This window comes from Anthonomus grandis, chromosome 2 (assembly GCF_022605725.1).
Source record: "Anthonomus grandis grandis chromosome 2, icAntGran1.3, whole genome shotgun sequence".
Classification (NCBI taxonomy): Eukaryota; Metazoa; Arthropoda; class Insecta; order Coleoptera; family Curculionidae; genus Anthonomus; species Anthonomus grandis.
The window spans coordinates 22787585-22800816 of record NC_065547.1 but is presented as its reverse complement, the minus strand read 5'-3'; the positions used below and the strand labels follow the sequence as shown (position 1 = coordinate 22800816).

General features: G+C 32.5%; 1 protein-coding gene across 1 annotated transcript; it reads right to left on the bottom strand.

The window, feature by feature from the left end:
* Window positions 1–266: 266 nt before the first annotated feature.
* On the bottom strand, window positions 267–8544 carry LOC126750524 (uncharacterized). The gene is made up of 6 exons (XM_050460165.1): window positions 8179–8544; window positions 7893–8116; window positions 4245–4426; window positions 3467–4193; window positions 1573–1811; window positions 267–689 (listed from the first exon to the last, which is right to left on the bottom strand). The coding sequence occupies exons 1-6, from the start codon at window positions 8207–8209 to the stop codon at window positions 362–364; spliced, it is 1731 nt and encodes a 576-aa protein (XP_050316122.1). The 5' UTR covers window positions 8210–8544; the 3' UTR covers window positions 267–361.
* Window positions 8545–13232: the final 4688 nt, after the last annotated feature.

Sequence of the window (13232 nt, the reverse complement as noted above, 5' to 3'; positions counted from 1 at the left end):
AATGTCAATATTTTTGCCCGCCTGACCTTTCATTCATTTCATACCGAATATGATGTGTAGGAATGTTTTCGAACTCTTCAGTGAGCTGCCTGCGATAAGACCTCTATTTAAATAGGGGATGCATTTTAGTTATAACGTTGTATAACTTAAAAAAAGTTAGTCAAGCGGATGACTTTTTAAAAATTGGCATTGAAATAACGCCCTCTAGCGGAAATGTTACGGAGCAAAAAGTAATTTATGCCTAATAGTTTTCGTGATTGATGATATTAAGAAAACCACGACTATACTTTATTAAGGAACAATACATATAGAATTTATATATATAATTATTCTAATTATAAATCTCTTGTACAATATATTTTTAGGAAAAAGCAAATAATATAATAATAACAGGTACAGATATCACGCAGACCGCATACAAAGCGGTCCTCGGTTCACATTCAGATTCCACAATAAATTCCTCGTTCCACAAGGTATCGTTGCCTCTGACTGGCAACTCTAAAACTAACTTTTCAGATGAAAAAAAGTTCAAGTCAACTTCACAAGTACCGGAACTATTTACACAGACAGCGACAGGGTCAGAAAGGTTATAAATGGCTTTATTTAGATGAAATTGAACCCGGATGTAATTGGATTGCACCTCGTTCTCACTGTTAAATACGAAGAAATAATACCCATTTACTGGAACTCTGAAAAGAAAAAATAAAATGTATTTTTACAAAATTTCAGAGATTTAATTCTAAGTATTTAATACTAAGAAAAAATTATCTTTTTTTTAATATCCCCAATTTTTACGAATAACAAGATAGCTTTTTAGCTGTATATATTATATACCATATACACAATTAAAGTGTATATACCATATACACAATTTAACAATTTTCTTATTACCCATGCATTAACATGCAACAAAAAATGAGGTAAAGGCCTTAAGTTAAAAGGTTTACAATGTTTCACCGACTTTTAACTTGCTTCGCTGCTATTGAGGAAAATGTATTTTTGTGTAGCGAATACTACAAGCAACAAAATTCAGGTTTCGCACATTCCTAGCCGTCCTCTCTCTCTGCTCTCGGGCTTAACTACGTTTAATTTGAGTCGAACTCCAGTTACTATAGAAAGAGTAAGACAACCGCTATCGTTTGTTTTTTCTAATTTGTGACTGAAATTTCTTATTGCTAATTAATATATTGATTGCCGCATCCAAGATTTAAATTATTCAAACCTCTAAATCAAATGGAAAAAGTTGCGGTGGATTTATAAACTTTCATCTACAACTTGTGGTTATTCTTTGTTCTTTCCTTTCCTCTCAAATTCAATTTCATATCCCTTTACAAATAAAGAAAGAACTTGGCGCTGTAATCAGCATGAATACTATCGTTGACAGCCTTGTAATGCTCGTAAAAAGTTTACAAAATTTGCAATAGTAACTAATATTTTATTATAGGAAAATTGATTGCTTCGAAGAAACACCAGAAAATAGTTTTTATCAGATGCATATTTTAAAAAAATTAAATGATTCATTAAAACCGATCGTCACGTCATGTTTATAAAATCATAGAATAAAAGTCTAACCTGTAAGTTATCGAGTTAGCCAAATAAGTCTCCTCCGCTTCCTGTTCGCTCAGATTTCTCTTGCAATTTGTATGAGGAGTTAATGGCAAATTCAAGATAAGACCTTCACAGTTCAGAAGTGCCTCTTCCGAACTGGAAAATGAGGACCAAAACTCGCTGTTACTCATGTCGTGGTCATTTTGTGCCTCTCTTACGTTACCTTTATGGTCTGCTATCCCATCCGGAACTTGGGAAAAACCCTAAAAATGAACGACTTTTTATATAATATTTCATTTAAAAAATGAGCACAAATAACAATCATCTTCATATACAATTTAATTAATAATTACAATAAAACACATAACTCATTAATGAACATGAGAATACGCAGACAGTTTGAAATAGAATGCAGGAAGGTCATGAGCATTAACTTTGGTCAAGAGCATATCATCAGAGCTTTCATCGCTCCTCCATAATTCGGTAAAAGAAATCAACTATCAAAGAAAGTAAAATACTTACTTGATACTATCAACTCTTAACTGATCTGAAACCACAGAAAATGCAAGAAATTGTCTTGATAATCAATAGATAAATGTATGTCGTCTGTATCTATACAAAAATAGAAAAGGGGAATAAAAATTACGACCATAAGGAAGACTCCTCATCATAAAGGTCTTTCTCAATCTACCTTTTTAAGAGAGCCATTTATACATTTAAAATTAAATCAAAGCAGATATAATATAAAAAACATGTTTAGGCCTCAAATACTATCCGCACTATCTAAGGAAGCACTCCCATACAATATGAAGTTACCATCAGCTAGATAATTACCCGGCGACAAGATACAAATTTTCAATATCTTTCAAAGAAGAAATTCCAACAAAGGTTATGTGTAAATATTTGTAGTTGTTGCTTCGGGCACATAAATCCACAGTTTAGTTAAACTATTTAATTAACACTTACAATAGAAATACAACTTAGAATTAGACCAATATCGCGAAAAAAAACCGAGCCGAGCCCCATAGTTTTTAGCGCTCTAAATTCCTAACTTTTAACATCAATCCATTGTCAGCCGTGTTGTCAGTTATCTGAGACATATGGTTGTTGTATCAATCCCCCTTTCCAATAACGAACCAGCTGACAGTTGCGAGCAGTTTTGCTGACATACGTTGAGCTGAAGCCGGCTGCGATATGAATGTTCCCCAATAACCTATAAGATGCTCCTAACCTATAAGCTGGCTTGAATCGGTCAATAGAAATATTCTGAGGTACTATCTGGACAACTACTGTTAAGAATTTGGGACTTCTCTTTGCCATTAGCTACTAGTCTGCAAATCTGGATGGACTTAGTCACTGCAGCTAGAGGGATTTCTTGTTGTTACTGGTCGTAGTGCTCCCATTGTCTTAAGTTGCTGAACAAAAGTATGTCCGTCGGTTGAAACAGCGCTTGGAAATAATATCTGCCCGGGTTCAACTGACATACCATATACCAACTCCGAATGGTATATGGTAGCGGGTTCACCAAAACTTAAGGCCAGTTATTTGCGGTGGATGGTTTAATCCGCCACATAATTAATAGAGCTGAGAGGCTGGATGCTCTCCACTTGCTCAAATACGGACCTATTATGGAGCTACTACCACCGAGCACCATCGATTACGGAGTACCAGAAAATATATAGGTAAAATCATACAAATTAGATTTGGTTATGCCGTTCGAAGGGAAAAACGGGTAACAAAATGTGCAATAAATAGCTGGGTTAAATTAATATCAATACTGGACACAAGAGAGAACCCACAATCAAACTAATACATTTATGAAATCTCACATGAATGAAAAAATAACTTAAGAATAAAAATATTTAGTTAACTCTAGAGTGTGCAAAAAATATATAAAATATTATCAAATATATCTCACCTCTTCACGTCCGTTATTATTTTCACTATCGTCTCTATTTAAATCCACAAAAGTCTGAATATCACGCTTTCTTCGTCTGCTGTCGATATTATTATTGAAATTAATCACAGGTTTTTTGTATTGCCTTCCCTGAGTCTCCATATGAATATGGTCGTGCCTCTTCTGCTTAGGAGAATTTCCATTCTCCTCTGATTTATCTACTTCAAATTTTCTGATAAGTTCTTCAAGATATCGTGGCGCCTCATCTCCGAGTGTCTGCAATTTTCTGTACATTTGTTCAACGAGTTCTTGTGAGGTCAAATCGCCACCCGGTGAGTGAATATTAAAATTGTCAGTTTCGTTCTTGGCTATAGTAGAGTTTCTTTTAAAATGCGGGTGTTTCTTCTTCTTATTTTGAAGGGCTTCCAGAATAGTTTTCATAATTTTTGGATCGTTAAGATCCGAGGTATCTATGCTATTTCTTAATGTATAATTATCCTTATTTATATCATGCAATGGACTATGAAACTCCACATCTGCCCTATGACGTTTCATCAGTTCAGGATCATTTGTTTTAGATTCATTAGAATTAAATTTCGGATTAATTTTTAGAATATCTGGATCAACAGTTCCTTCTTTTATAGCCTCCATAAGCTCATCCAATTCTTCGGATGAATCGTCCCCTATGTAGGCGCATTCGTGTAAATGCCGGTGACCACGGATTACTATCAGAGATGCACCAGGCCATCTAAAAAATAATCAGTTTTAACAGAATTTTAAATTTAAAACTTTTCCTTACCTAACACAAGTGTTAACGGTGACCGAAGAGCCCTTTAGGAGGTAAAAGCCCCAGTATTCTTTAATGTCATCTTCAAGTACGAGATGACGCACCATAGAAAGAGAATGAAGGTTGGTAGAAAGTTTTGGCGGCTCTTTGAGTAAAAATGCATTGAAAGTTGTATTTGTTTTAATCCGTTGTTTCTGAAATATAATTTTGAATTTAAGTTTTTATTGCGTAATATTATATCGATGTAGTCACCATCTTGTGACACATGAATAGACAAAATGGAAATAAATGAAAATATTCTTTAAAAGAAATTCTTCACACTAGTTACTATATAAGAATAACATGCTAAGTTTGCTGAAGAAAACAAAACTTATGACAAATACTCTTTCCCATATTTTACATGCCGACTAGAGATAGATCACTATCTTGCAATGGGTGCATACACCCACAAAATGTTCCTTCCTTAAGTCTGCCGGATCTCTTCTAATACTATGCATTTTTGCATTTATAGTATTGAGATTGACCAAATGAATAAATTCATGTCGGAATTTATGGATAACATGGAAGAGAGACGACGATACTGAGGAACAGCGGTGACAGGATGAGAAAAAAAGACGCCAAAAGAAGCATGAGCAAGAGTAAAAATTTCAGAAATTAATATAAGCTGCTTTTAGGAACCAACGGACACCAAGAAAAAATAAAATAAAAGAAGTTCGGGCAAAAAAAAGAAAATAGGAATCAATAGAGGACATAAGGGACTGTGTAAACAACTTACAGTCTGAAATTACCCGAATAACAAGGGTTGAAAATCCAGATATATCTTCCAACTTTGATTATCTGATATTTTATCGAAAAGAGTTTAGAGCTGTGCTGCAAATTTCTAATACTGGCATCAAAGACAATCTCAAAGAGACTTTTTCAATATTGATGCCTACTGAGAAAATCATTCAATTCTTAAAAGACAAAAGCAATGTCACAATAGAAACGGTTGAATCAATTGAACAATTAGAGCCTATATTTTTCAAAAAAGAACCAGAATACTTGCTAGCTAAGCAATGTACAAATTTTGGAGATATTTCCAAAGCAGCGTTTTAAGTTAAGAGAAGTTATCCTCCTCGCGTATAAACTTGTATGTTATATCATAATGCTCCGGTGACGTTTCAACGAGTTGAAATTAGTTCTAAATCAAAACCGTGATGGATGATTACTTAGTTAATGCTGCGTTATTCTGTAAACTATAAAGTAGATAAAATTGGCTTGCGTGCAATCGTTGACAAATGATCTGATGAATTTAAAGAAGATAGTTCTATTGGTGGAAACTATCTCGAATTCTTATGTAATAATCACTTTGTACTTCCACACTCCTTATTTATTGTGATTAGAGTCATTGATGACCTTGGAGTATTGAAAGGCTTTTTAGCATTAGGTAATTAACATTATCGTGGAACTATGAGAAGTTTGTTTACTTGCAACATCTCTGATGCAATGATGCCAAGTGCTTATGAAGAAATAATAAAAAAACACTTTACAATATCATTAAAGCTTGTCACTTATTTTAACAAGCACAAAACAATATTACCGTTCCCCTTAAATAAAATATAAAGCTTCTTTTTAATCAAAATTAGATATAAAGAAATCAATATTCAAAGTTAAATGAATGTAGATAACGTATAGTAGGTAAAAAGACAACAACGTGGCAACGCTGCTCCATCGCATTTTTGATTGTACCGACATAAGGTGACGTTTTCAAAAAATATTTACATGATAAATATTTATTAATAATAGGTATATTATGCTTTAAATATAAACAATTTTACTATGTATCAACTCTTTATGCGTTTTTTAACGTACTTCATTAAAGTAAATGTACCTATCTAATAAAAAGCATTTTTATGGAAATTAAATATTTTATAATTTTTATAGACTTCCTAATCACTCACGTTTTGAGGTGCAAATTTTTTATATTCAATTTTTCTGCAAAGAGAACAAAAAAACATAAAATCAGTCCTGTTAATAAAACCAAAAACTCGGCCAAAACTCGGGGTTTTTTATTCTTTATAGCCTATTAATAGATAAGTATTTTCAAAAAAATATTTGAACTTAAAAATATAAAGATTCTGGTATTTAAGACATGTACACTTTACATTCAAGTTTTTATTTAGGTTTATTATTATGATCCCCTATTCTACGTTTATGATTACGGTTCTTCCTTGATATGATGTTATGACAGTATCGGTATACATACAGTGTGGTGACTTTAACTGGAATAAATTCAGTTAAAACTAATCAAATTTTATATTGCAAAATTCCTGAGACCCGTCGATTTTTGTTTATTTTTTTTCACATTTCAAGATAGTTTTTGTATTTTTTGACCTACAAGGGGGTCCAAGTTCACCCCAACTTTTTTTTTCAAATGGAAAGCCACTTTTTAAACTCTCATTGAAAAGAGCCCTTTTTCTTGATTAAATTGCCCTATTTACTTTTGTGATTTTGTGAAAGGAGAAATACGAAAAAAAAATAAAAACCATTAAATTATTAAAAGTTGCGTTTAATGTATAAGATGATCAAAATAAGCACCATTTACTTGTTGCCAAAGCCCAAGACGATAATAAAATTCGTTTCTGACATTTTCTAACACTTCTGGAGATATTTGTCGGATTGCTTGCCTAATACGTTCTTTGAGTTCGTCTAGGTTTCCTGGTTTGCTCATATAAATTTGACTTTTTAAATGTCCCCACAGAAAAAAATCAAGTGGGGTGAGATCGGGAGAACGTGCCGGCCACTCGATTGCACCCCTTCTACCAATCCATCTGTTTGGAAAATTGTCATCTAAATACATCAAAAATCGACAGGTCTCAGGAATTTTGCGAGATAAATTTTGATTAGTTTTAACTGAATTTATTCCAGTTAAAGTCACCACACTGTATACTATTATATAAAGATAGTCTTGAATCGTCCTTTTTCCATAGTACGGCACTAAACGGCACAAGTTTTTACTATCTAACAAATACACATAACACAAAAAACACATAAAAATGTTAATAATTTTTTTTTTGATTTGAAGATGTCGTTTTTGAGCTTAAATAGGATATATGTATTTTTATTTTTTATTTTTTATTCAAAACCACCAGAAATAAGTTAAATTAACATTATTATATGTGTTAATATATAGCAGAAAATTTCCTCTTTTGCAAATATGTGTAAACTTCACAACAGATAATCAGTGAATATGTTTGTAAACAAAACGTCCCCTTGCCCCTGAGCACATGAACTCAAACAAAGTTGTTGTTTACTAATTTTATTTTTTCAATGTTCTAAGTTGATAACACTAAACATTTAAATGTAATGTTGTTGTTATATTCATGTTCTACCATGTATTACCCACGAAGTCGGAAAATTGTCAGGCCCAGTCGGCATTTTCATTAAAATCACCATCCCATGTTTGACACCTTCACTACGCCGTTACATTGTACCCAAAAGGCAAAAGTTTTGTTAAAATATTGAAACATATACCATCTGTTAATTTTTAAAATAATAATAATAAAAAAATCTATTTATAGCCGTAAGTTATTGTATTATGTATTTGATTAGCAAATATGTATTTGAAGAGTAAACATTTTTCATAAACAGTAAATAGAATGATGCTTAAAATTAAATTACCTGACACCATGTAGTAGACACTCTATTATCTATCATCCGCATATCGGACATAGCTAAAGGATACAACTGAGCTCCATAGACATTGTACCTAAAATATAAAGGGACCCCCAAAATTAAAGTTGGTATGACGATGCCCAACAAGCATAATCGCAACACCCTCAGGGGTCCCTTAAGACTTTTGGATTGCTTGCGCTCATACGGTGCGAATGACTGTAGAGGTACTTCTAAAATGTTTATTTTTTTGTTATCATTTTTAATCGGTTCAAGGAATTATAGGTTATCTTACCTTCGAATATAAATCTACCCCGATCCGTCATAATAATCACATTAATATCGTCACTTTTTTAGACAAAATCAAACAAATGGGTTAATGTTGATCGCGAGACTGAGAAAATATTAAAGGACAATGAATCTTATCTGAAAGGCTCTCGTCTCGCCGTCTATCTACTATTTTTGTGAAATGAAAATGGTTATTTTACTGATAATAGTTAATAAGAATTTAATTAGAAGGTATTTTTAAATGGTACATTTAAAGTACATATTTATGATAGAATACTCAAAATGTAATAAAAATGGACGTAAGATAAGTAAGAAAAATTCACTGGATAAAATGTTATTACACTAATTAAATGCAAATGTTGATAGCTAGTTAATAACTCAGCGATAATGAGAATGTTTGATTTTATTATTATTGTTCGCTTATATCTATGGTTTGATAAGAATTTTGAGACATTTTTATTTAGTTTATTATCATCAAATTAAGTAATAAGAAATAAGTCTGGTAATATTCTCTTCCAAAATCGATTGATACAAGTAATCACACCCAATGAAAGAAATGTTAAATAATAATAATCAGTGGTTAGATGTAAATTAATATAATAATAAAACGTGTGATGGTGCTATTAAAGTTTGTGCGATTTGCAAAATTTATTCCGATTGTCATTGTTTACTTATGAATTAGCGCCATGTTTGAGATAATGTATACAATTCGGAATTAGCTTTTTAAATAATGTCAGACTCGTTCATCCAAATTTAAGCCTATTATTAAATTATCTTGAAGTGGTGTTTGATAAACATATAAGGCTTATTATCTAACTAAAACTGCATTAGTAAATTAGAGACGACTGATATGCAAATTTGCCTACTTTACAGAAAGTGGAAATGTAGCATCTGATATATCTCACTAATCTCTTTACTATTCTTACAAGCTTTATAGCGTATTTAAAATATATAAGTGTTTTTCGATTCAAATAGAAATGAAACATAATTTTTCTCTGATAACCAAATGAATTTGGTTACTATGGTTCACAAAATTCGGTAACATGCCGTATTATATGAGTTTAATATGTATTAATGAAATAAGTATGTAAAATTATATATTTTTGAAGTCAATTCCCATCAATAAAAAGGGCATTCTTAGTATTATAATTATTTCTATTACGGAAAAATAACATAAAAAAGGCAAAATTGCTAAATTACTTACGAACTCTTACCACTAGTGCTTCAAGATTTGGAATCGCAATAGTTATGCTAATTAAGAGTAAAACCCTTAGAATATTAGCCTTTTATATATTCCCATAAATCGTAATAATTAGATTCTTATTAGAACTAAAAAATATATCGTCACTTACTTCCCTCCTATACTTCTGGTTCGTGGAGTTTAGTTTAGTTATTATCTAGGTGTTATTATCTATATATTTAAAGTGGTAGTCCAAAGAGACTTTACAGGAAAAGGTTGATAAAGTTGCTGTTTTTTAAAGATGTGTTTTTTCAGAAGTGGTTAATGAGATACTGCTTTTTATTATTATTATTTTTTTTTTTTGTTTTTTAATGATGCCTCTAAAGGCTACACGTATTACCCTTTTGATAGAACCATATTGTTTTGTTATATAGTTGCTGTAAGTCTGTAAAGCAGCAAAATAAATTTGCAAAAAGGACCTTCTAGAATAACTAAGGATTTATAAATTGCATATACTGAAATCCGTTTAAGACAATAGTGAAAAGAATATAGTACTCACAAGATTATCAAAGTCAATATGTCAAAAGTTTGTCATACAGGGTGTCCCAGCGAAAACGAAACAGACCTATTTTCGGTATGAAAAAAAATTTTTTGTTCAAAAATCTCGGACACGTCGATTTTATTTTTGAGGGGGACAACTTTTCCATACCAAGGCACCCTCATCCCAGCAACCCCCTTCGAGGGGGTGGAATCACCCCTATAATCCTAAATGGAAAGAGGGGTCGTATGATACCTTATTTTAGAGGTCTTTTAATTCTGAATATAACTTCCAAATTTGAAGTGGCTAAAATTATTTCTCTGGATAAAACAGCTTGTCAAAATTGCGGAAACAGCGAAAATGAAAAAGGTATTATGGACTCTTTTTTGGACAATATTTTTAAAAGAACAAGAAAATCCCATTTTCGAAGGGGTCACTTATTAATTAAGAGGCCACCTAATACCTGGAATCCTTTACGAGGGGTTGAAAGCACCCCTTAAATCTTAAACAGAAAGAGGGATCGTGTTATACCTTATGTTGAAAGCATTTTCACTTTAAATTTAAATGGTGACTTCTGAGTGACTGATGGATTTCTTCTGGATATGAAAGCCAAATAAAATTCTGGAAAAAATGCTTTAAATAAACCGTTATGCCTGAAACCCTTTCTTACAATTTTTTTTATTGGATCATTAAAACATGATTAAAAATTTATTAGTATTCTTAATATTATTGTTATTACACCTTATCAGCTTATCATAAATAAAAACAAAATACCAAATAAAATGCAAACACAAGTATCTGAAGAATTTATTTAGCTTACTAAATATCATTGGTACTTTTTTCATAAAGCAGCATTTATTTAAATAGATTTAAATTATTACCCAGTCTTTTACGTGTTGAAACACTGTTAGCAATGGTTTATTCTACTGCAGAGAGGGTTGAGATGATAGAGTTTTTCTTTCGGCATAACAATTGTGCCAATAGAACGGTACAAGAATTTAATGACCTTCATCCAGAAAAACGAGTCAACAGAAAATACGTTCTAGAAATAGTTACTAAATTTAGGGAATCTGGCAGTGTCTTAAATAAAAAGCGTGAGGTTCAAAATGCCGTTGTTGTCAATGAAGCAATGCAAATAACTGTCCTAGGTCAACTCCATGCCGAGCCAGGAATAAGTGTCAGAAAATTGGCGACGAGTACAGGAGTAAGCAAAAGTAGTGTTCATAGGATACTTAAGCATAATAAATTCCATGCTTACAAAATTCATCTGGTGCAAGAACTGAATGAGGACGATTTTGACAGACGAGTGCAATTTTTGCAATTTTGTGAATCGCTTAGTGATATGATAACTGTTAATCCGCGTCTTATTTACAATATTTGCTTTTCAGATGAATGTACTTTTTTTCTTAATGGCAACGTAAATCGTCATAATTGCCGCTACTGGTCAAATGCAAATCCGGGCCAGTTTCGTGAAGTTCATACCCAGTTCCCTGAGAAGTTAAATGTTTGGGCGGGAATCTTGGGCGGCTCCATTGTTGGTCCGTTTTTTCTGCCCGGAAATTTGAATGGAGAAATGTACCGAGATCTCTTGGAAAATGCCGTATATCCAAGAATAGTAGAAATAATGGAAGGCGGAAATCATTCTGATGATGATCAAGTCGTTTTCCAACAAGACGGAGCACCTCCACATTATGCTGCTGGTGTGAGGCAATATCTTGATGAGATATTTCCTGATCGATGGATTGGAAGGAGAGGACCTTTTATGGAATGGCCAGCTAGGTCACCCGATTTAACCCCATTAGATTTTTTTTATGGGCGCATTTAAAAACAAAAGTTTACGCTACCCAACCAGACACCCTAGAAGACTTACGCCAGAGAATTATAAATGAGTGTCAGATGATAACACCTGAAGTTCTACAAAATGTCAGGCATCGTTTTGAGCAAAACCTGTATTCCTGCATGGAAGTAGGCGGGGCACAATTTGAACATTTAATAAATTGACGTAATTTAAATAAACTTGTTTTATTTAAAAGACACAAAAGGAAAAGGGTAGGTATTTCTTATCTCTCCACTTTTACTGGCAGTAAAGATTGTATTTCTTGCTATTTTTATATCCACAAGATATCCATCAGTCACTCAGAAGTCACCATTTAAATTCAAAGTAAAAAGGCCTTCAAAATAAGGAATGACACGACCACTTTTTCTATTTAAGATTTAAGGGGTGCTTTCAACCCCTCGTAAAGGGTTCCAGGTATTAGGGTGGCCTCTTAATTAATAAGTGACCCCTTTGAAATTAGGACTTTCTTATTCTTTTAAAAATATTATCCAAAACAGAGTTCAAAATACCTTTTTCATTTCCGCTGTTTCTACAATTTTGACAAGCTGTTATATCCGGATAAAAAATTTTAGCCACTTCAAATTTGGCAGTTATATTCAGAATTAAAAGACCTTTAAAATAAGGTATCACACGACCCCTCTTTCTATTTAAGATTTTAGGGGTGATCCCACCCCCTCGAAGAGGGTTACTGGTATTAGGGTGCCTTGGTAAGGAAAAGTTGTCCCCCTCGAAAATAAAATCGACGTGTTCGAGATTTTTGTAAAAAAAAAATTTTTTCATACCAAAAATACCTCTGTTTCGTTTTCGCTGGGACACCCTGTATATCATCAAAATCACAATACAGGTTTACCACTACCCAAAACTCTTTATTTTATACTTGACACTGTCAACTTTAATCTTTTCCCGAACATACTAACTGGGTAGTTGCATGTAATATAAAGCTTTCCTTTTATTGGAAGGATTTGTTAACGCCAAAAAGTTTTGGCCGTTAAAAAAGTTAAATTATTCTAAACTATTTAATATCTTTTCTAAGATATAAAAGAACCTGTATACAATAGGCTGTAATGAATAATAAGGGTCTATTTTGTTAGCGGTTTTACTCGTCGTATTACTACAAGGAAGTTGTACTTTGACAAAGCGCTAATAATAAATACCCGACCACTTTTTCTTCAACTCCGATATTTTTAAGAGAATCCATATCTACTTTAAAAGCATATTTTTTGTGATCTGTATGTGCTCTACAGATTAAATAAATATTTCCGGTCTTAAGTGATCGTGTTTAGTGTGTATGTGTAAAATAAATTAGTAAACTATTTTTTTTACAACGAGTATTTTAATTGGCACCAAACGAACGATAAAAAATGATTACATTGGTGTCAGGTGTGCGATATGACGTAGACCTTTGGAACTAGACATTGGTGATCAATAAATAATAAAGTGTGTGAAAATACCAAAGCTAGTGGATTTAAAAATTGCTCAGCTGAAAAAGAGCTGGAGAAAAGGAAA